General features: G+C 42.8%; 2 protein-coding genes across 2 annotated transcripts in view; one reads left to right on the top strand and one right to left on the bottom strand.

Annotated features, from left to right (window-relative positions):
* The first annotated feature begins 10,432 nt into the window (after positions 1-10,432).
* LOC123162545 (Bowman-Birk type trypsin inhibitor-like) lies at positions 10,433-10,903 on the top strand. Its single transcript, XM_044580330.1, has 2 exons — positions 10,433-10,508; positions 10,641-10,903. Exons 1-2 carry the CDS (start codon positions 10,433-10,435, stop codon positions 10,832-10,834), a joined length of 270 nt encoding a protein of 89 aa, XP_044436265.1. The 3' UTR covers positions 10,835-10,903.
* Positions 10,904-16,590: 5,687 nt separating this feature from the next.
* Positions 16,591-22,910, bottom strand: part of LOC123156854 (mechanosensitive ion channel protein 5-like) — a 31,838-nt gene continuing 25,518 nt past the window's right edge. Inside the window, exons 3-7 of the mRNA XM_044575041.1 lie at positions 19,281-19,404; positions 18,938-19,231; positions 18,650-18,849; positions 18,216-18,377; positions 16,591-16,711 (exon numbers count right to left, since the gene is read on the bottom strand). Coding sequence (XP_044430976.1) covers positions 16,591-16,711; positions 18,216-18,377; positions 18,650-18,849; positions 18,938-19,231; positions 19,281-19,404 — 901 coding nt within the window. The remainder of the gene's footprint in view (positions 16,712-18,215; positions 18,378-18,649; positions 18,850-18,937; positions 19,232-19,280; positions 19,405-22,910) is intronic.

Raw genomic sequence — 22,910 nt, 5'->3', positions numbered from 1 at the left:
ATGTAGTGAAATGTATATTCAGTTCATGTCTAACCAAAAATTGCCTATACTCCGTGAATGGTCGTGAACCTCCGCGATTTTGAGCAACATCTTTGGATTGCAAGCGGGATTTTTGGCCTCTGCACCTTGCTTCCTTGAACTCTTTTGAGCACCAATAACTACAAATATGAGGCCATACAGTAGGACTAAACCAATCAACTCTGCTAGCTAAGTATTGTTCTAACGTAAGTTCCCTTGCACATGCCAGCTTGTCATCAAGCTCCTCTCCTTGGTCATCATAATATATCTTGACTGCATCCACACGAGCTTGGTACAAGATGTCTTTCACTTTCCTCCTCGCATAGCTTTCTAAAATACGATCAGCCTCCACCCTATTTGACTCGGCAACTTCAAAGCAACGCTAATAGGACAAACATAGTATGAATTAGACATGGACAACTATTACTTGATGCGAAGTTGAAGTAAATTTTACTCACCCAAAATTCTTGCTTCACCCGGTCAGCATTGGAAACACCTTCATCCTCATGCACAAGATAGTAGTCCTCCCATTCTAGTGCTGGGCGGCTTCTAGTTACACCACTATCGTCCATGTACTTAACTAAACCTGGATATTCCCGTTTGAGAATGACTCCCAACTGTGAACCATATTTGTATCCATTGGGAATGCCACCAAGATATTTAAATTGCCTATACATAATGCAAGTAAAATGTCTTAACCTTTTTTCCTAGAGATAAAATTAATATATGTTAAAATATTTCCAACTAGCTCTTTTATAGGCATATGACATATATGGCAGCAATGTGATAAGTAGCACTTACACTAAATTTTAACGCTTCAGGAAAGAATGGATATAACTAATTAATACTTATGTTCAACGTTAGGTTCGAGTTGGACCTTGCGACCATTAGGAGGCATTCTTAGCGAGGTCTTTGCTCTCTTTGCCCTCCCCCTCTTCTGTGGAATTGCTTCGCGGGCATTGATTGTATGGCCACCACTTGAGTTATTGCTGCCAACATTTGTCCTTTGGGGGGCATTGTGACCTAGGTCACTGCCATCACGGTTGGTCCTTTGGGAGTTGCTACCATTAGAGTTGGTGCAACTACCATTTGAGTTGCTAGCAGCCTTATGACGTAATCTGGTGTGGCGAATTGTGCCGGTCATCCTGCATCATTACATTTAGACATTAGATCTAGTGCATCACTAATATATACAATTAATTGCTAGCAGTAAACATAATAAAACTTACACAAAATATTATAACAAACAACTAAGTTTTAGAAGCACAAAGTCAGAAATCATTTGGGTCATAAGATGGGGTTTCATGCTCGAGGTCATCGTCTACTTCATCATCTTCATCTTCATCCTCACTGTCGCTAACTTGTACACCTTCTTGTTGCTTCCTTAACAGTTCCAGATCCTTTGGATCAGTAATCTCAATCTCATCTGATATCAATGATGTTGTGACTTCCAGGTCAATCCCTAAGTCTATCACAAAGGTGCCTTCCAAACCATCTTCTTGATAGACAAACACGTCATCTCTTGGTCCTTCATCATTGCTTCCATTAGGAGGAAGATAGCCATGTGGAGGAACATGATACGCAATCGACCAGCCCAATAGATCCGGTCTGGTCTGACATGCGTACGGCAGATAATATACTTGACCGACTTGACTTCCCAGGACAAATGGATCAAAATTTGATAGCCGAGATGTGTGTTTAACCTCCACCAAGCCCAACTTCTCAGTCCGTTTAACTCCATCAGGTGTAGGGTCAAACCAGTGACAATCAAATAAAACTAGCTCGAGTTGCATGCTTCCTTCCCAAGTTATTTTGAAGATGTATTTAATCACACCATAGTACTCGAGCACATTGTCATTTTCATCCAAAGTAGACACACACACACACACACCAGTATTGATGTTGATAATCCTGGTTTCTCACTTTCATACAACTCTGACCGGAACCTATACCCATTGACATCATAGATGCCATACCTTCTAACTCTACTACGAAATTCATAAGACATTTGGCGCAAAGCATTGTGAATATTAGATGATTCCATACACTGCAAGGAATAGGTACTTTTGTCAGTGCTAAATGAGTTTTGAGGCTAACAATAGTTGAGTTTCATATGTCTAGGAACATTACATGTGTTTTAAACCAGTGAAAAAAATCCGGACCGCGACCTGATTTCCAACCATTTAATCTTAACTCATGAATTTGCTTTGGTGTGGGTTTGGTTCTGCTCTTCCATTGTTCTTTATCAAATTGTCTAGCAATAAATTTTTTGGTATTAGTTGTGTAACAGAAAATTAAAAACTAAGAGTTAACTTATCTAACTTGAATACGTACTTGAAGAAATCATCCATCTCTGGTATGTTGGTTAACATATATAGGAGAGCAACCTTGAACTCCTCTCTTGTAAGAGTACGATATCCCCGAGGGCTAACGCATCATCCGGAGCATTGAAATATATCAAGATCACATGCAGGGGCAAACGAAGAGGCGCCATCATCATATCGAGGTGCCTTATTTCTAACTGAATGGGCTTTAGGATTGAAGTACAATGACAGAAAATTTATGGTCTCCTCAACTAGATAAGCTTCAACAATAGGACCCTCAATGCGAGCCTTATTACGCACTTTTGTTTTAAGATTTCCAATGCATCTACACGTACAGATCAACAACTTTGGATTAAAAATGTAAACTTAACACATAGTATTTTATATGATAAGCTAATAGTTTCATATTTACCTCTCATAGGGGTACATCCATCGAGATAGAACAGGTCCTCCTAGTCGAGCCTCATAGGGAAGATGTATGATTAAATGTTGCATGGGATTAAAGAAACCAGGAGGGGAGAACTTCTCTAATTTGCAAAGAAGCACAACAACATTCTCTTCCATTGAACGTACAACATCTCTGCTAAGTTGTTTTACACACAATTGCCTATAGAAAAAACTTAGCTCGGCCAAACATAACCATATATCCTCAGGAAGGAAGCCACGGAAGGCAGCAGGGAGCAAGCGCTCGATAAAGATATGGTAGTCATGACTTTCCAGGCCAAAGACTTTTCTTTGAAACAAGTTAACTCCACGTGATATGTTCGCTGCATATCCATCAGGAAATTTTAGTTCTCGGAACCATTTGAGAATGGTTATAGTGTCATCCTTACCAATGCAAAATGGTGTCATTGGCTTAAACCACTTTCCATTGTTCCTAAGCTTCAAATGCATATTAGGACGATCACAAATGTCAGCTAAATCTTGCCTTGCCTTCACATTATCTTTGGTTTTGCCAGGTATATCCAAGCATGTGTTCCATATAGCTTCAGCCACATTTTTTTCATTGTGCATCACATCAATGTTGTGTGGGAGCTTTAACTTAGGGAAGTACTCAAGTTGGGAAAAACAATTTATGTGGGTCCAATTGTGCAACTTGCCATAGTTTTTTGTATCAGCTACATTGTTGTACATGTGAGCACACAACTCCTCTACCGTTAGACGCCTTGGTGGCCCTCAAGCACTATTGTGTTCTTTCTAAATGCATTGATTTGGTATCTGAATTCATGATGTATAGGTAGAAAGCGTCTATGGCAATCAAACCAACAAGGCTTATGTCCATATTGGAGCTGAAATGCATTGGAATCAGTCAAGCATATGTGGCAGGCTAGCTTACCATGGGTGCTCCATGCAGCAACCATACCAAGAGCAGGGAAATCATGGACCGACTATAGATACGCAGCCCTCATAGGGAAGTTCTGCTTCAGAGAAGCATCCCAAGTTTGTCGTCCCTCCCATAGTTCCATAAGTTCATCAACTAAAGGCTGCATCAGGACACTAAGTTTCTTCCCAGGATGTTCAGGACCTGGAATAACAAGGGACAGGAATATGTACTCTTTCTTCAAGAGCTTGCCAGGAGGGAGATTTAATGGAGAAGCAAACACTGGCCAACATGAGTATGGAGCAGCATTTTTACGAAACGGTGTGAAACCATCCATTGAAAAAACTAATCTCACGTTTCTTGGGTCCCCCGAAAACGACGAAAAATCCTTATCGAACTATTGCCATGCTTCCCCATCACATGGATGAACCATGTTACCAGAAGTAGAAGGCCTATGTGATCGCACATCTTTTGCTGTCTCCTCATGTGCATATAGCCTTTGTAGTCTTTCTGTAAGGGGGAGGTACCGCAGAATTTTACGTGGAACTTTATTTTGGCCTTCTTCATAGCGGGAGGTACCACAAAAGTCACACTTTTCTTTGTGCAAGTTATCTTTGTAGTATAACATACAATTGTTCTTACACACATCAATTTTCACATATGGCATACCTAGACCCTCGACTAATTTCTTGGAATGGTAGAAGTCCTTGGCCATATTAGACTCTCCGGGGAGAAGTTCATGGATAAGTTGCAAGAAAGCATCATAGTTTACAATGGACATGTTGTACTGTGACTTTAAAGCTAGCAAACGAGCAATAGCAGAAAGATGTGAGTGTGTTGTGTTCTCATGGACCGGTTCGTCGGCACTAGCAACCATCTTATAGAAGGCTTGGGCAGGCGCAGATGGCTCCTCCTGAATAGGTGGGGGGTGCGGACCAGCCAGGTCAATTAACATTCTGTCCATCCGGTCAATTAAGATATTCTCATGATCTAACGAAGGCCCAGACTCTTCACCCCTAACACCACGGCTCTCACCATGTGTAGTCCATATTTCATAGTTTTCCTTAAACCCATTGTAACACAAGTGCAACTCTACTGTGTCCCTTTCATGACTAAAGTGGTTCCAACACTTCATGCATGGGCATGGACACTTGATGGTGTTACCTTCAGCTACACCGACAGTAGAGAAGGCATGAAGAAATGTTTACTATTTTCAATCCATTCATTAGAGGGGGCTTTACCACGTTGCCAACCACTATACATCCATGTACGGTCTGCCATAATAGCTCTGTGTTTGTAGATATAAATACATCAGTTACAAATTATCTCACAACAATGAGAGACAACATACAATATAACTTGCTTATGTAACATACAGCAAGCAGTTCATCAACTGAGAAATGACAATGGCTAATAATTAGATAACAGCCAACACATCATATTATTTGTGCGCTAATCACCACATCAAGAGAAGCATGTAGATTGCTGAGGTGTAAGAGCTACCTGATATAGGTTCTGCCTTGCACTTCACTGCAGCTATGATATATGACTTCCTTCCTTCCGCCACAAGGATTTCTCAATGTGTGAAGCAATAACTAGAATAGGTCGGCACCATTAAGAAAATCATTACTTACATCTTCAAAATAGAAGATGAGCGACTTGCTTCTTAAACGGAATGCTTACCACAAAAATAATTTGTCAAAGGTGGCTTGTATCAGCGGGCTACAACTTCAACCACAGCTGGATGATACGGCAACTTCAAGCTACAACACATCAAGCATGGAAAACGAGTCAACATTTGAGATATCGAGTTTCAAGATATTATACTCCAATTCACTCATAAAGTCATGATCAAATGTGCATAACTACCACTGAGAAAATAATAGGTATCATCTTCTCATACATATACTGCATATCCAGAAGGCACATAGCTAGAAAGGGTAAAAATTACATGGACATTAACCTTTACAGTTTTTCAATGACTTGCCAATGGGACTGCTAACAACACACAAAACAGTACCACCTAACCTTTGAGCTAGCATACAGAGAGCAATGGCAATTTTTGCAACAGCAAAATTGAAAAATCAATACACTTCGAAGGTAAACAAAAAAGGCATTCTCAGGCATAAGACTAATCTTTTCACCAATGAGCCAAGAAAAAAAAAGAATTAACCTGCTGTTCTCAGACCTAGATTATGAATAAATTCTATAAGCAATAAAATCATGTATTATCTACTTTTGACTACCAAGGTCGAGACTTTCCACAGCAAAGGGAGTAGTGAGTCGGGACAAAAGGAGAGACGATGCAGTTCCCGGTTGAAAAACAAACCCATGGTGGCCAGTAGATCCTGCGAAATGAGGTGAACATAGCAGCAGCAGGTAAGCAAGATTTCCTCAGTACCAAGCCTGGGATGAACAAAGAGAAGAAATTTAGGGAAGAAGAAGGGCAGAGGGGAGTGGCGGAGTTACCGTGACGAGGTGGGATGAGATGCGAGGCGATGGGGACGGGAGAAGGGAGACCGGCGGTGGAGGTGGGGTGGGTGCGGTGATGGGGTCAGGAGACAGAAGACCGGCGCTGAGTGGTGGGAGGGGGCGGCGATGGCGGTGGGTTGGGCCGGCGGTGGTGGTGGGAGGGCGCGGCGATGGAGGTGGGTTGGGCTGGCGGTGGTGGGACAGCGGCTATGGATGTGGGGTGGGGCGGCGGTGCAGGTGGGTCGGCGGCAGTGGGAGGGCGGAGGCGGCGGCCGTGGGAGGTTGTGGAGGTGTGGCTGGGGGTGGCGGCGGCATGATTGGAGAGAGTAGTCAATCGATGTGCGGTGGGAGGGATGAGTGGGGAATTGCTCGGGAGGGTTTCGTTTTCTTTCTTATTGATTTTTTCTCCCGTGGGCCTTTACACACAGGAAAATTGGAACCCGCGAACCTTCCGGTCTTTCGGCCCGTGAACCTTCTCGCTTTCTGGCAAGGGAGATAGAATGTTTTCGCGCGCGCAGCGATTGTTTTGGCGCGTGCAGCGACTGTTTTGGCGCGAACAGGTGCGACGGACTTGGCTAACTATTTTCGTGTGGGGCTAACTGACAGGACAATGAATTTTCCTGTGAGTGGCATCCTACCCTACAGTAAAATGATCTATTTTCCTCACGGCCCAGGAAAGCCCATCACGAAAACAAATATTCCTGTGAGATGCTTGGGGCCTCACAGGAAAATGGACCACCGCGGGGAAAAGGGCGGTTTCTGGTAGTGTATGTGGCTGATTGGAGAGAAATTTCTCGTTTCCGACGCAAATTCAAAAGTTGTGCTGTAACCCCACCAAACTGACGGAATGGGTCCAAGGGCTCAATAATCTTGTGAAGCCGAAGCTATGGAGCACTAGGCTTGTGTCTGTCGTTGCACCATGGAGGTCCATGGGAATATACACAACCTTGAATCCTTGTATCACGTGCATAATTTTCTCTGGAGCTTGATCTACTTCATCTTAATTTTTATTCGTAGATGTTCCCGAGCCTGGTCATGCTGGAGCTGGGATGCCTTATTTCATTAGACTCGGTGTTCGGGGAGGGAGCAACATCCAGGGGCTCAATAATCATGGGAGTTGTTGAAGGTTCATCGTTTCAGCACTCGGGACCCACCTGTGAGTGAGCGCGAGGAAAGAGCTTGAGGAAAAATAGAAGTTAAAATTGCGAGCGCCATAGGGAGTAGAACACGCAACCATTGATAATGTATGTTTGCTCGCTCACACATGCTAGCCAACTAAATGGCGCTATTGCTTGTAATTAATTGACTATTTCCTTCTTATGACCATTAGTGCGCCTGCATGCACTTTTTTAAATCCTTAATGTGGCCATTTCAAGTTCGTTCGCTCACTGATAACCAGGAGCTAATAATGAAACAAACATTAATTTGATGATTCAACCATGTAAATCATCAAATCCACACGGATCTGATTTTTTTTTACTTCGGAATTTCACAACCATGACAAATGGCTGAAATATATGGATTACTTCTAATGACATATGTAAGCACATTCCGAAATCAACATGTGCTTTCAAGGTTGAAAACTTAACCACATAATTCTGCAAAAAAAAAACCTTAAACACGTAACATTGAATTGTACATATAGCACATCCCAAAACTAGCATGTGTTTTTTTTTCTTGCTGGGTAAACCAACATGTGCTTTCAAGGTTGGAAGTATTTACTGAACTAAAAGGAAGTCGAGTTGTACTTGGCACGGTAATGTATCAAACATGAGACTAATTTATTATGTTTATATGCATATTTAGAATGGAAAACTAGCGTGTGAAAATCTACTAAAATCAGTCCACCAACACAAATGAAAATAAATATGAATTGCGAACAAATAGTCCAAAGTGTGCCTTCACTTAAACAATAAAAATTATGTTACCTATAACACATTTAGAAGAACTTCTATTTTCCAGAAGTCTCTACTCCTAATGAAGCAGTTGGTAGTGTCCGTTTCGGGTTTTTTCGTCCCACCTTCCACCTTCGTCTGGTTTTTATTCGTCCTCCTTCCACCTCCCACGTAACGATCCCGTCCCAGGTAATAACGAAAAAATTCGGACGACCACCACGTAGAGAGGCCCCCTCGCACGAACAAAAACCTAATGAACCAGGGAGCGAGGCCGCTTGCATGAAAAAAATTCGGACGAACAAGGGAGCCCTCGATCTATTCGCTGCGACGATGGGAACCAGGTCCCAGCCACCTTTGCGGATCCCTTCGCCTCCGTCATCCAACTCCTCCCTCGATCTTTTTGCTAGGGCATGGTTGTGGGTTCCCAGCCTATGACACCCTTCAAGACTGCAGATGCCACTCCCGCCATCGAGACCGGCCCCCGCCACCTTCTCCATGCAGGCCATCCGCGCATCTCCCTCTAATCCCCTTCTCGCTGACCGTGGGGATGCCGCCTCCTCCTTCCCCCATCCATGGTAGCGGCGCTCGCGTCCCACACTGACCCTCCCCCCTCCGATAGGTTGGTCGTTGATGGGATGGGAGGTGCCGCGGTAGTTTGGTGAGGTGCGACTAGCATCCGGTTGGGATCTAGGTGCGGACTCGTTGTCTGCGATGGAGGACAGTGCTGACTCCCTGGAGAATGGGATTGGAGGGAGAGGATCTACGTCATGAAGTTCGGCGAGGCAGCGGCCGAAGGGGATCCCGTCGTTGAACACGGGTGTTCATCCCCAAGTAGGCGGCCGCGAAGGGCATATTTGAGGCAACCCCAATAGCTGTTGGAGGAGGTTGCTCGTCAATGTCTTAGCACAGAGGTCAGCAATGTTCATCCCTTTCATTTCTTGTATTTTTAATTGATTTTTTCAGGCATCGGAGCCGATGCCGATGATGAATGTTACCTGTGCAATTTCAGGTGGAATGCAATGAACCGGAGTACGAGCTGAACCCCACAAACTCCAGTTCGGCAAAAGGGATTAACTGCTCAAGGTACGATCTATTTTTGTTTTCATTTTCGTTCTAGAACAGAATAAAAAGGAAAATCGAATAAGGGGGGCTGATTGTATACACTTCAAACAAGGCAGGTACCAAGTTCCTAAATGGAACGACACCACAGTTTCAGTCAAAATGGTTGATAGAGAAAGAGAAGTCATGTGAGATGCACATCTGAATGCTCAATTCTTCACACCGGCCAATATATCTGACTAAAACTAAGCTTGTTCATTTCTTTTTTGTTCCTTTCAGAAAATCTTTCAGGCATCAGAACCATTGTGTTGGCGATGATTTTTTCTGAAATCTGAATACCATCCAAATGTAATAAGGCTACCCTGTGAAAATTGAATTCATGCAGTTATTTCTAGAACACAGGCGCTGATTTAGCAACCTACATTCAGAGGAAAGGAAAGCTTCATGGTCAGAAGGTGCTAACATATTCCATTGATATTGCGTTGTATATCCAACTCCAAATAATTAATAATTCTAACATGTGTCATATTGTTTTTCATTTGACAATGTTCCGTGTTGCCGCTACATCTGGGTGTTCACGGGCATGACTTATCTGCATCAGTGACAAACTGTACCCCACCAACCATTTCCACCTAAAGCCAAAGCAAGAAGAGGAAATGGAGCAACTTGGTCCTCTCTGTTCTCTTGCTGCATTCTCTGGGAATCATAAATACTTGCATATTTGGCCGCAAACTTTTTCACGGTTGTGCCCTACTTTACCATTTGAATCTGGGTAAGGTGCTGGAAAAATATTTTTGGTGATATAATGGAGGCCTAATGAAGGTCGGATGATTCTATTTGATGAGGTTTTCCAATATCGGTCTCGAGAAGGTGAAGCTAGTGAACCACAAGGCCCTTGCTGAAAGCTTCAGTAAGCCCACTTTTAGTGACATCAAAATAAGAAATATACAGATAGCAATCCTTGACTGAAAAACTTAATTATATTCTTCAGTAAGCCCACTTTTAGTGACATCGAAATAAGAAATATACAGATAGCAATCCTTGACTGAAGGAGAAGGCGATGGGTGGCATTCTCCCATCCATCCATAAGGTCTGAGCGTACCGGCGACATGTCATGACAGGACAAACAATAAGTCTTCTCCTATGACTTTTTTTTTGGACTAGTTGTTTTGCTCTCGTCTACCTCAGCCGGGACTCCTATAAGAAGCAGGCATGCATTGCATTCCATCCGCATCGCATCAGGCATTAGCCGCCTACACTCAGTCCCAGATATAGCCAAGCCAAAGCACGAGCTCTCTCCCTCCAAAGTAAACGAGTCCCAGCCGGCTCCCATCCTTGCAAGCATGAGGACTCAGGTGCTGCTCATCTCGTTGGTCGTCCTCGCCGTCGTCGCGGCGCTGCCCCTCGCACAGGGCCAAGGTGATGCCTGGATTCTTCTTTGTTTCGTCACCCATTTCGCCGTCTCAAATTCGCTTATGTTTTGCTCGTCGCCGAGTAAGTCGTCAGCTGTAGCAGTTTATTGACACTGGGTTATTTACGACCTGTCTGCAGGGGCGAGCCCGTGGCCGTGCTGCGACAAGTGCGGCGTGTGCACCAAGTCCATCCCGCCGCAGTGCAGGTGCCAGGACGTGTCGCCGACTGGGTGCAACTCGGCTTGCAAGAGCTGCGTCAGGTCCACCGCCGGCTTCCAATGCGCGGACAGCATCACCAACTTCTGCGAGCGCCGCTGCACGCCGGCCGCGTGATTGCACGGCGGATCATGTCCTATTGTCGCTTGCCTGAATAATGCCGATTAGCTTGTGCCTTTACTTTTGTCGTCGCTTCCTCTGCATGCATGTCGGTGTGGATAGATGCCGAGAAGAAATGAGCGTTTGATGATTTCTGGTCGTTTCTTAATATGTGTGAAATAAATGAAGGGCATATTCTATGTTCAGAATATTCTCGTCTGAAAGTGGACAGATGTCCATTTCAAGGATGTCAAAAAAACAACGTGGTCTCAGACGAAGCCTTTTGGCCTACCCGGAAACACTACGTTGAACATAATTTTTTGACATCCCTAACAGGAACCTAAATTTTGTTAATAGGCGGGCATGCCCAAGATAGGCATACAAGCCTGGTCCGAAAGAAAAAAGTATTTGAAACAAGTACTTGAAACAATTATTTAAAGTTTTGAACATAACCAATAAATATGAAGGGATAAAACGGAAAACAATAAATGTATTTTTTTTAAAGAATTTAATAAATATTTGAAGGAAACAAGTATTTGAAATCATAATTAAAAGCTTAAGCATTTTTTGAAAAATAAAAAGAAACGGAAATGGGTAAATGAAAAAAACAATTGTGAGAAAAAGACCAGCTCGCTACTGTAAATCAGTCGGCGGTCGCTGGTGGATAGTTTTAGTAGTAGACGTTTCATAGTTAGACAGTATCAGCTTGTGTGGCTAGCGACGAGCTGAAAATGGCCAGTCCAATCAGGAGGCCTCCTATGTGTGGCACCGTCTATTTGATGCTACTCCACGAAGAGAGCTCCTCTTCGTCATCTGTGCGCTAGGAAGTCTCCCTCGTGCACACTTCGAATGTTTCTGGGCCACGGACCATCTAGTGCCCGAACCTAGGAGAAGAGATTGTCCACAACCACCGCCATCTCGCGACGCCCGCGGCGCAGGACCACCAGAGAGCGCCGCTCACTAGTACAAAACAGGGCTTTGGTCACAGGGCAGTTTTCACATTAGTCCCGGTTCAGTCACGAACCGGGACCACGAACCGGGACTAAAGGGTGCGATGCCCATTAGTCCCGGTTGGTGGCACCAACCGGTACTAATGGGCTTTGAGGCATTAGTACCGGTTCATGGCACGAACCGGTACTAAAGGTCCCATTTTCAACCCCCGACCGCCTTTTCAGTTTTAGAAAAAACAAAAGAAAATGATGGAAATGTCAAAAAAATAAAATAAAATAAGTTTCCCATGTGATATGTGGTCTAGTTGTTGGGAAAATTTACAAATATGAATTTCGACTTTATTTGCAAAGTATCTCTAAAATTTGTAAAATGGGCATAACTTTTGCATACGAACTCGGATTAAAAAGTTTTTTATATGAAAAATCATCTACTCGAAAAGTTACATAAGAATTTAAACTATTTTACTAGCCATAGATTCACCTACTGAATTCCAACTTCTCTATGGTTTATAAACTATTTTACTAGCCATAGATTCATCAAAATAAGGAAACAACACACGAAAAACAGAATCTGTCAAAAACAGAACAGTCTGTAGTAATCTGTAACTAACACAAACTTCTGGAACTCTAAAAATTCAGCCAAAATAGGACGACCTAAACAATTTGTTTATTGATCTGCTGCAATTGGAATCAACATCATATCACGTTCTGATAATTTTCAACAATCATTTTCGTGAACAGAAAGTTTCTGAAATTTTCAGCAAGATCAAATAACTATCATCCAAGAAGATCTTATAGGTTTAACTTGGCACAAACACTAATTAAAACATAAAAACAAATATAACCAGAGGCTAGATCAAATATTTATTCCTAAACAGAAGCAAAAAGCAAAAAACTAAAAATAAAATTGGGTTGTCTCCCAACAAGCGCTATCGTTTAACGCCCCTAGCTAGGCATTGATAATTTTAATGATGCTCACATGGAAGACAAGAATTGAAGCACAAAAGGAGCATCATATAGCATGTGACAAACACATCTAAGTCTAACATACTTCTTATGCATAGGCATTTTATAAACAAACAAATTATCAAGGCAAGCAAAAACTACCATATGCAAGGAAGCGGAAAGAAACAATAGCAATCTCAACATAACGAGAGGTAATTTAGTAACATGAAAATTTCTACGACCATATTTTCCTCTCTCATAATAATTACATGTAGGATCATAAGCAAATTCGACAATATAGCTATCACATAACATATTCTCAACACGATCCACATGCATGCGAAGTTGACACTCTTCCAAAATAGTGGGATTATCATTAACTAAAGTCATGACCTCTCCAAACCCACTTTTATCAAAAATACCATAAGATTGAACATTCTCCAAATATGTGGGATTTAAAGTTGACACTCTTCCAAACCCACTTTCAATATTATTGCAAACATTATCAATCTCATATTCATCATGGGGCTTAAATAAATTTTCAAGATCATAAGAAGAATCACCCCAATCATGATCATTGCAACAAGTAGTAGACATAGCAAGACTAGCATCCCCAAGCTTAGGGTTTTGCATATTATTAGCACAATTGTCATCAAGAGAATTTATAGTAAAATCATTACAATCATGCTTTTCATCGAAGGAACTATCAAGTATGGATGCAATAGCAATGATCTCATGTTTAACATAAGGAACTGTAGCAAATTCATCTTCATAAATATTGGCATCATGGCCACAAGAATAGCAAGCATCATGTTCATCAACGGATATTTCAATCAAATCATCGGAATCATAATTATCTATAGATTCATGCATATCATTATTTTCTTCTTTTATAGACTCCTGCGAAATATTAGCTTCTTCTTGGACAGCGGAGGAGTCCTCAATATATGGTTTAACATAGGCATTGGAAGCATAATTATCATAACAATATTTAAGTATGGCAAAATTTTCAGATTTGTAAAGAGTAGCACCATACGTTTCAATCAAAGAAGCAATTTCATAAGCACCCTTAAAAGCAACAAATTCTTCAATTTGTTGAACATCATAGTAATTATAAACACCCCTAGCATATGAAGATATGATTCCATTATCACTAAACTCACATTGGTAGGGAAGGTGTTTCTTAATGTTTTCAGAGCAACAAGTAAAATCATAAATTTCACAAAGATTCCAAGCATAACAGATCAATTTGTTTATTGGATTCCATAAGAGTCTCCCTTTTTCAGACAAATGGTGACGCACAAAATGAGCATGCTCATCTAAAGATTTTCCATCAACTAGGCTAGTTGGGGTTTCAGCACGAGCGCATAAGGATCGAAGATGATCCAAGTAGAACACTTTAAGTGGATCCATATCAATAGATTTTTAGCAAGCAAAGATGCAAGCAAATAGGAGGCATATGGAAACACAAACAAAAAGGCATACGGGAAGAAGGCGAATAAAACGGCAAGGGTGAAGCTCATCACTGTGGCATCTCGCCGCTGCACAAACCTAACCAATGCACACCACCACCAATAACCTAGGCCACCGGAGAGGGCTGGCCTGCACCACCCCCATCCGCGTAGCTCAAGATCAGACGACAAGAGGAGCCACCCACACCAGATCGGGCTGGCATATCCACCACCGACTCCCCGAGCACGCCCCACATCCAGACCTCATGCACCATCGGCAGCACCCCACACCGCCGCCAAAGTGCCAAGACGGTGCACCTAGCCTGCCCAGGCTTGTCACTGACCACCTCCCGCGCCGCCAACGGAAAACAGTGCGCCAACCGAGCCCCGCCGCCACCTTCGCATAGCCACAGCCACAATCAGTCCAGCAGCCTCACCGTGACGACATCATGGTTTGTCCCCGCGCCGCCCTATGCGAGCGCCGCGCCCCCGCACGACCTCTGCACCCCCGCAGGGGGGGGGGGGGGGAGGTGGCCCATCGCCACCGACGTCCGCCAGGCTTTGCCTGAGGGCGGCAAGGGAGAGGGGAGGAGGAGAGGAGGCCGGAGCCGGCAGCGGAGCGGCTAGGGTTCCGCCTAGCCACCCGTGGGAGCAGCCCAAGCAGAAAATGGCATCCCGAAGGTGACAAAGTTGGGACGATGCAACTCGGGTTATGTTGGGGTGCGGCATCGATACAGGTGGGGAGGAACTCGGCTTGGGTGACCAAAACATCCGTATAGAGCGCACACAATGTGTTCGATACAAAGCCCGAAGCTAAATTGGCCGGTGCTGGAAACCCCAAGCGCACAGTTGTCTACTATGTCAATGTGGACAACCATGTGGTCTACGATGCGAGCGTGTGTGTGGGAGCCACACGGTCATGCATAAATATGGTCAGATCGATGCATCATGTATGCCATACAGCTCCTCTTTCTTCTCCTGTATCCTCCTCATGATCTGAGTCTTCTCCTTCGAAGAGGCCGGATGGACGACGACCTCTGCAACTGCTGTCTCCGGAGCATTCTTGCCGTCGCTTGTTGAAGCGCCGACACCGCCATCCATTGGTTCCAATAGTTAAGAAAGGCTTCGGCTGTCACCACCAAGAACCACTAGGACACAAGAAATATAAGAGCGTTTAGATCACTAGAGTAGTCACTTGTATATTTTTTTATGGAGTGAGTACTAATGATTCCTAGCATCCGATTGGACCATCGGACTAGTATTTTGGCGTACAATTAGTGCCCACCGCAGCATACGATATATTTTTACACCAGGAGAATATGGGCCCTTGGTGTTTAAGAATGTTGGCTTAGGATAGTTAGCCTCCATGCATCTATGCTAGTTAGTATTTACAGTTTGCTTTCTCAACTTTGCCTACCCAGTGGATATCAACGGTTATGGGCATGGTTAGCTCAGTCTTTTTTTCTGTCCTATTTAATAAGAGCAAGTTCGATGAGCTTGAATCATCAAGGCGCATAAAACAGGTAGATTCAATCTCGTACGTCTTATCTTTCCTTGCTAGCAGCATAGTGCATTTTGTGCCCTTTGGTATCAACATCTTAGACATCACACATCAAAGGTATCAAGGTGGCTCCGTCGGCACCCCTGGTGAACCATCTGTTATTCACGAATGACAGTCCGCTGTTTTCAATTCAAGTATGTAAGGTGCCAAAGGGGTATCAAGCCCAAATTACTCAAATTTAGAAGATCTAGCACACCATGGCCCATGGTAGCTCTCCTTGGTCGATTTCAAGGGCCACCCTAAAGGGCTGGGAAATGGTGATTGTAATGGGGTTGCACATTTGAGTCAGTCTGTTTAGGCAACCTGAGGCGATCATCCATATACCACAATGTTTCTAAAGAGGCATCCATCAAATGTTTTCCTTATTCCTACTGAATTTTCAAAGTATACAAAAGCTACAGAGTATCTATAGCCTGACCATAGACTCAAATAAAAAATCTATTACCTAACCGAGTAGCAGATCCATTAAATATTAACTAAATAATACTCCCTTGGTCCCCAAATATAACATGTTATTACAATCCATATATGAGTACATTTGTTATAATAATATCTTATATTATAGGACGGAGGGGGTAAATAGTAGTGGTAGGGACTATAGGGAGACATGAGCCACAAAGAACGCAATGCACACATACACCCACGCATGCGTGTCTTCTATAAATATTTCGAATTTTTTTATAAGTTGATCTTATTGAATTCCAAAGCTTAGATACTACACAGCACACTAACTACAGGCTGAACCAAGTTATCTGAATTAGGCATGCAGAGGCTCATATCATGCTCTACTTGCCAGTTGCTAGCAAGAGCTCTTGTACCCCTCACCGCTCAAACTGGATAGGAAATGCGTCGTGAACGTTCACTCCTTCAGGAGTAATTCCATGTTGTTGGCATCCTTGTGGATTCAATAGGAGGGGCATTCCGCACGTTCACGTCAAGTGGTAGCATCTGGTACTCAATGTCGAGGTCCTTGAGAACTTTCACTAGTAGAAAAAGGGCCTTTAATCCCGGTTCATAAGGGCCTTTAGTCCCGGTTCTGGAACCGGGACTAAAGGGTCGTTACTAAAGCCTCCCCCTTTAGTCCTGGTTCTTACACGAACCGAGACTAAAGGCCCTCCACGTGGCCGCTGCCTGGAGGTCCACCTTTAGTCCCGGTTGGTAACACCAACCGGTACTAAAGGAAATTTTATGATTTTTTTTAAATTTTTTTGAATTTTTTTGATTTTTAAATTTCTGAATTATTTTAACCTCTAATCTCTAATAACCCATCATCACTGCTCAATTTAACCTCTAATCTCTAATCACCCCTCATCATTCCAATCATCTAACTTCCCGGATGGTCACCCATCCTCTCACTACTCCAGCCTGAGCACGCTTAACTTCCGGGTTATATTCTCCCTCGTTTTCAAGTCTGCACTTGTTATTTTTCTGACAATAATAAGATGTCAATCCTATTAACCCTCAGGAATTTAGCTTGAGCATGAAGTCACACATTTCACTGTTTGAGTTTGAAACTATTGTTCTAGAAAACAATAATTATTTAGTAACATTAATATTTCTTGACCATAGTTTGACCATAGTTTGACCACAGTTTGACCAGATTTGACCAAAATTCAAAAAAACTGAAATAATTATTTAGTGACACTAATATTTCTTGAATAATTAGTTTGACCACAGTTTGCCCAGATTTGACCAAAATTCAAAAAAACTGAAATAATTATTTAGTAACACTAATATTCTTGAATAATTATTTAGTAACACTAATACTTCTTGAATAAGTAGTTTGACCATAGTTTGACCAGATTTAACAAAAATAAAAAAACAGAAAGTTGAGCATAACTTTTTTTCCTTTTAGAATTTGAGGATTCTAAAAATTTGCAAACAGGTCGTAGGCAGTCCAAATCGGATGCGGATTTTCGTGCTGAACATTTTGATATATTATACGTTTTTTTCTGACATCGTATGCAGAAGTTATAGCCGTTTTACATTTTCCCTACACTTTTTGCAAAACATGTCCAAATTTAAGTTTTAAAATTTTCCTAACTAGTACATGTAGTAACAGAACTACATCTGGAAGGATTTTAATTTTTGAAGTTTTTATCATTTTCTTTTGCTTTTTACAAAACTGAAAAGGCGATAGGGGGTAGAGTTTGAAAATGGGACCTTTAGTACCGGTTCGTGCCATGAAACCGGTACTAATGCCTCAAACCCCATTAGTACCGGTTGGTGGCTCGAACCGGGACTAAAGGTCTAACCTTTAGTACTGGTTGGTGCCACGAACCGGTACTAATGGGCATCGCACCCTTTAGTCCCGGTTCGTGGCACCAACCGGGACTAAAGGTCCCATTTGAACCGGGACTAATGCCTGTATGGTGCCCTAGCCGCTCGAACCGGGACTAATGCTCACATTAGTCCCGGTTCGTAATGCAACCGGGATTAATGCTCTTTTCTGGCCAAACCAAAGCCCTGTTTTCTACTAGTGTTTGATAATCTCTTGGAGCACCAGCTCCCTCCTCACGTACCGGATCCCCATGTCATGGAAATTGAGGGTGTGACAGAGCCATATGGATACTTTTAGCTTGTTGGTCTCATCTACATCACGGAGGACAACCATCGCCCCGGGGTACCAGTGCTCTTTCTTGTTGGTGATGTAACTGGAGTCACAAGTAAAAAAAAATTGGTTAGTTCTATGTGGTATACTCGCTCCGTCTAAAAATAAGTGTCTTAACTTTGAACTAACTTTAGTATGAAGTTGTACTAAAGTGGATACACTTATTTTAGGACGGAGAGAGTACTAAATGACACAAGTAAGCAACATAGGGAAACTTACAACATTATGTTTGACGTTAATTGTCAACATGCGGATAGTTCAGTTGTTAACAAACCAGATTTGATCAAACCATGGAATAAAGGCACTAATACGTACCGTCGTATTATTTCCTTCATTACTGCTAGTTTCACCGGTGTGGCAACGTGAATATAGAAGTCAATTCCTTCTCCCATATCCGGACTCCTGTAAAAGTTCATAATCGGTATGGTCGCCAGTATGTTGTTTGGATAGTATATCTTCAGGTTGTCATATTGGAGAAAGACTGTTGTCAAGATATTCATTTCCTCAACAACGACCTGAATTTTATGTGGTTAAAACTTCAGCGAATGAGTGCAAGCTAATATTAGATTCAATGAGAAAGGAGCAACAAAAAGATTATCATACCTGAACTTCCTCAATTTCACAGCGGTCACCAACATCAAAAGGATGCATCACGAATAAGAAAACAATTGCCTCAAAAATTGATTTCAAAGCGTCTCCAAGTACAATAATTGCCACCAAAAACGGTGAACTGAGGAAGACAAGAAAATTCGTCGTTGCTATGCTAAGAATAAAAAGCCAAAGAACAAACACGATGATGCCGCCAACAACATTAGTCGTCTGGTTGAGCGTGGATACTGCAATTTTTGTATCATTAAGTGTTAGGGCAAGAGCTTTGCGCTCTCTAAATGCATTCACCTACAGAACAATCCATACATTTATGCTAGAAAGGTAATAAGATCATTACCATCCAGTTCTTAAGAGACCTCTTGCTAATCCTATTGTACTCCTGTCCTCCTTCAAAATGATCCATTGCTTTGATGGCTTCCTCCTGCCTCATGAAGTGCATCAAGTCTGCCAAGTATATGTACCTACATTATTCATACATTCATGATCAAGAATCTGAATCAGCGGGTTGCCACTATATTCGAACTACCACATTTGGATATTAAAACGGGAACATTTGTAAACTTCTGTAATTCATCCTCTTTGCAATAAACATTAAGCACACAACAGTGCCCTACATATATAAGTCATAAAGTGAGTATGCTATTTATAAATTACACAAACTAAATATGCCATCAGTTCATATCATGAGCTAAATATTCCTACGGCATGTCGGGTCATCGAGCTCCGCATGTTGTCAAGCCGTCAGCCACTCAACCGCATGCTACCAATCCATCAAGCACTTTGTAGGCTATCAAGCATCTGCACACCATCAGGCAACCCGCACGCCGTCAAACTTTCAGGCACCCCAATGCACGCTACTGAACATCCACACTCTTTGAAGCTCCGCATGCCATCAGGCGTTATTTGACAAGTTGTTATCCTTTGTGGGCCTAGTGAGTTCGAATGGAATTACTATGACTCTCCAGGTATATTTTGCAAGACCTCCCCCGCGCGGGGGGAGGGGGGGGGGGGGGTTCACTAAAATAATCGTAGAATCATGTTAAAAGTCAAAGGTGATGGTGAGTATAGTAAAACACTTACAAGTATCGTATCACTATGTGTATGTATGCATATACGAAGTCTGAGTGCTGTTGTAGAATGCTCGCACCCTAATTAATTCATACAGTATAGGACTCCTACATGATTGGAATTTGTCCATAGGATCCGGCATCCGTACTGACTCAACATATGTTTCCTTAAGCAAGAGGCTGCCCCTGACTCCAACTCGGAGATGGGCAAAGCTCTGCCTACCATGGAAAGATACTCTTACAAGGGGAAATGAGAAAGAGGGATAACGTCTCTTACAATCTAACCTTCAAGACAAGAAGAAATCGCTACCACCAGATAGGAGCACATCAACATTGTCGTACCCTAGTTTATACCGCATTAGATTAGGTTTTCACATCCCTGTACTCTCTAGAGATATAATAGAAGTGTAAAAGGCATGACGTAGGGCTTTTCCCCATCTTGGGTGCCTGGGTAAATTATCTCTCTTGTTCTTTGTATGTTATAGATCTTTTGATGGAATCTAGGATACACTACAGTTCCTTGCCGATCAGATCTTTGATTCACTAGGAGCCACCTAACCTGAGTACGTGACCCAATTGCGTCGCTCCTCCCAAGCAGCGCTAAGGAAACCCTAGAACCGCCGTCCTAACCCGCTCCACCCCCTCGTCCCTGCTGCCACTGGCCTTCGTCGTGGTGGCAGTGGGCTCTCACCAAATCTGTTACAGTTTTGCAAAGTCTCAGTCGACTGAGACTTCGTTATGTCTCAGTCGATGCTATATTCTTTTGATCTTGCATGAAGATTCGTACATAATTTATCTTTTTATTTTTTTCTTTTTCCCTGTATATACTATATCACATGACTGAGACTTGGATAAGTCTCAGTTGACTGAGAACTAGACACACCCAATCTGTTAGGGATGCTCCCTCTCCAATTTGTGCGGTGGGCACCCGTCGGTCGGGATGCGCGGATCTTGCACTCTTGCATGCGGATCAGATGCGGCGGCATTAACGAGCTAGTGTAGCTCGAATATGTTGATGACAATGCACCGGCCATTTGCTCAGTTTAATGCGGAGGTCGTGCGACGTGTAGTGCTCTCTCCCTCGCCGCTACCAGTGAGAACCTCCAAGACCGGATCTGCCTTGACTGAGAGGCACATCAAGGCCCTAGAGGGCAATGGCATCTGGGAGGCACATATAGCAGTGGCGGTTGTTAGGCATTGTCATGGCGCATGTTACGTCTCCAACGTATCTACTTTTTCCAACACTTTTCCTCTTGTTTTGGACTCTAATTTGCATGATTTGAATGAAACTAACCCCGGACTGATGCTGTTTTCAGCAAACTACCATGGTGTTGTTTTTGTGCAGAAATAAAAGTTCTCGGAATTGAACGAAACTTTGCGAGAATTTTTTATACAATAAAAGAGAATTTCTGGAGCCAAGAGTCACCTGAAGGGGGCACCTGGGTGGGCACAACCCACCAGGGCTGACCCTGAAACTATGCTATAAAATCACATTTTTTCCAGAAAAATATCAGGGAGAAAGAATTATCGCGTTCCACGAGACGGAGCCGCCGTCACGTCCTGTTCTTCATCGGGAGGCTAGATCTGGAGTCCGTTTAGGGCTCCGGAGAGGGGGGTCTTCGTTCTTCGTCATCACCAACCCTTCTCCATCACCAATTCCATGATGCCCCACATCCGGAGTGAGTAATTCCTTCGTAGGCTCGCTGGTCGGTGAGGAGTTGGATGAGTATCCACTATGTTCTGAGATTTATGTTGCTATGACTTTGCCATGTTTAATGCTTGTCACTTTGGGCCCGGGTGCCATGATTTCAGATCTGAACCATTTATGTTATCACCTTTATATCCATGTTCTAAATCCGATCTTGCAAGTTATAGTCAACTACTACATGTTATGATCCAGCAACCCCGGAGTGACAATAGTCGGGACCACTCCCGGTGATGACCGTTGTTTGAGTAGTTCATGTATTCACCGTGTGTTAATGCTTTGTTCTGGTTCTATATTAAAAGGAGGCCTTAATATTCCTTAGTTTCCAATAGGACCCCGTCGCCACGGGAGGGTAGGACAAAAGATGTCATGCAAGTTCTTTCCATAAGCACGTATGACTATTTACGGAATACATGCCTACATTATATTTATGAACTGGAGCTAGTGCCGTATCACCCTAGGTTATGACTGTAACATGATGAATATCATCCAACAAATTACCGATCCAATGCTATGAATTTATCTTAATTATATTTTTCTTGCTAAGTTACTACTGCTATCGTTACTGTTGCACTTGCTATAAAATCACTGCTATTACCATTACCGTTATTATTGCTGTTGCTACTATTATCCAAACTATCATACTACTTTTCTACTGATCACTTTGCTGCAGATAATTAATCTCCAGGTGTGGCTGAATTGACAACTCAACTGCTAATACTTACAAATGTTCTTTGGCTCCCCTTGTGTCGAATCTATAAATTTGGGTCGAATACTCTACCCTCGAAAACTGTTACGATCCCCTATACTTGTGGGTTATCAAGACCTTTTTCTGGCGCCGTTGCCGGGGAGCATAGCTATATTTGTTGAGTCACTTGGGATTATTATCAATTATTCACCATGAAGAATCTGAAGGATGCTAAGACTACTATTTTTCCCTCTAAGACGAGGGGAGGTACAAAACTGCCATCTAGCTCTGCTTTAGATTCACCTTCTGTTATAAGTAAACTTGCAACACCACCACATGCTATTAATCCTGATATGTAGCAAGTTATTGATGATGCTACTTCTGCTATGAATGATGCTTATGATGATGCTAGTACCTTGCATGATGATGATGTGCCACTAGGTGAATTTCTTGATGAACAAATTGCTAGAGTAAGATAACATGATATTGTTGAATCTGATGATGAGC

This window comes from Triticum aestivum, chromosome 1D (genome assembly GCF_018294505.1).
Source record: "Triticum aestivum cultivar Chinese Spring chromosome 1D, IWGSC CS RefSeq v2.1, whole genome shotgun sequence".
Lineage (NCBI taxonomy): Eukaryota > Viridiplantae > Streptophyta > Magnoliopsida > Poales > Poaceae > Triticum > Triticum aestivum.
This window is presented reverse-complemented; position numbering and strand designations above follow the sequence as displayed.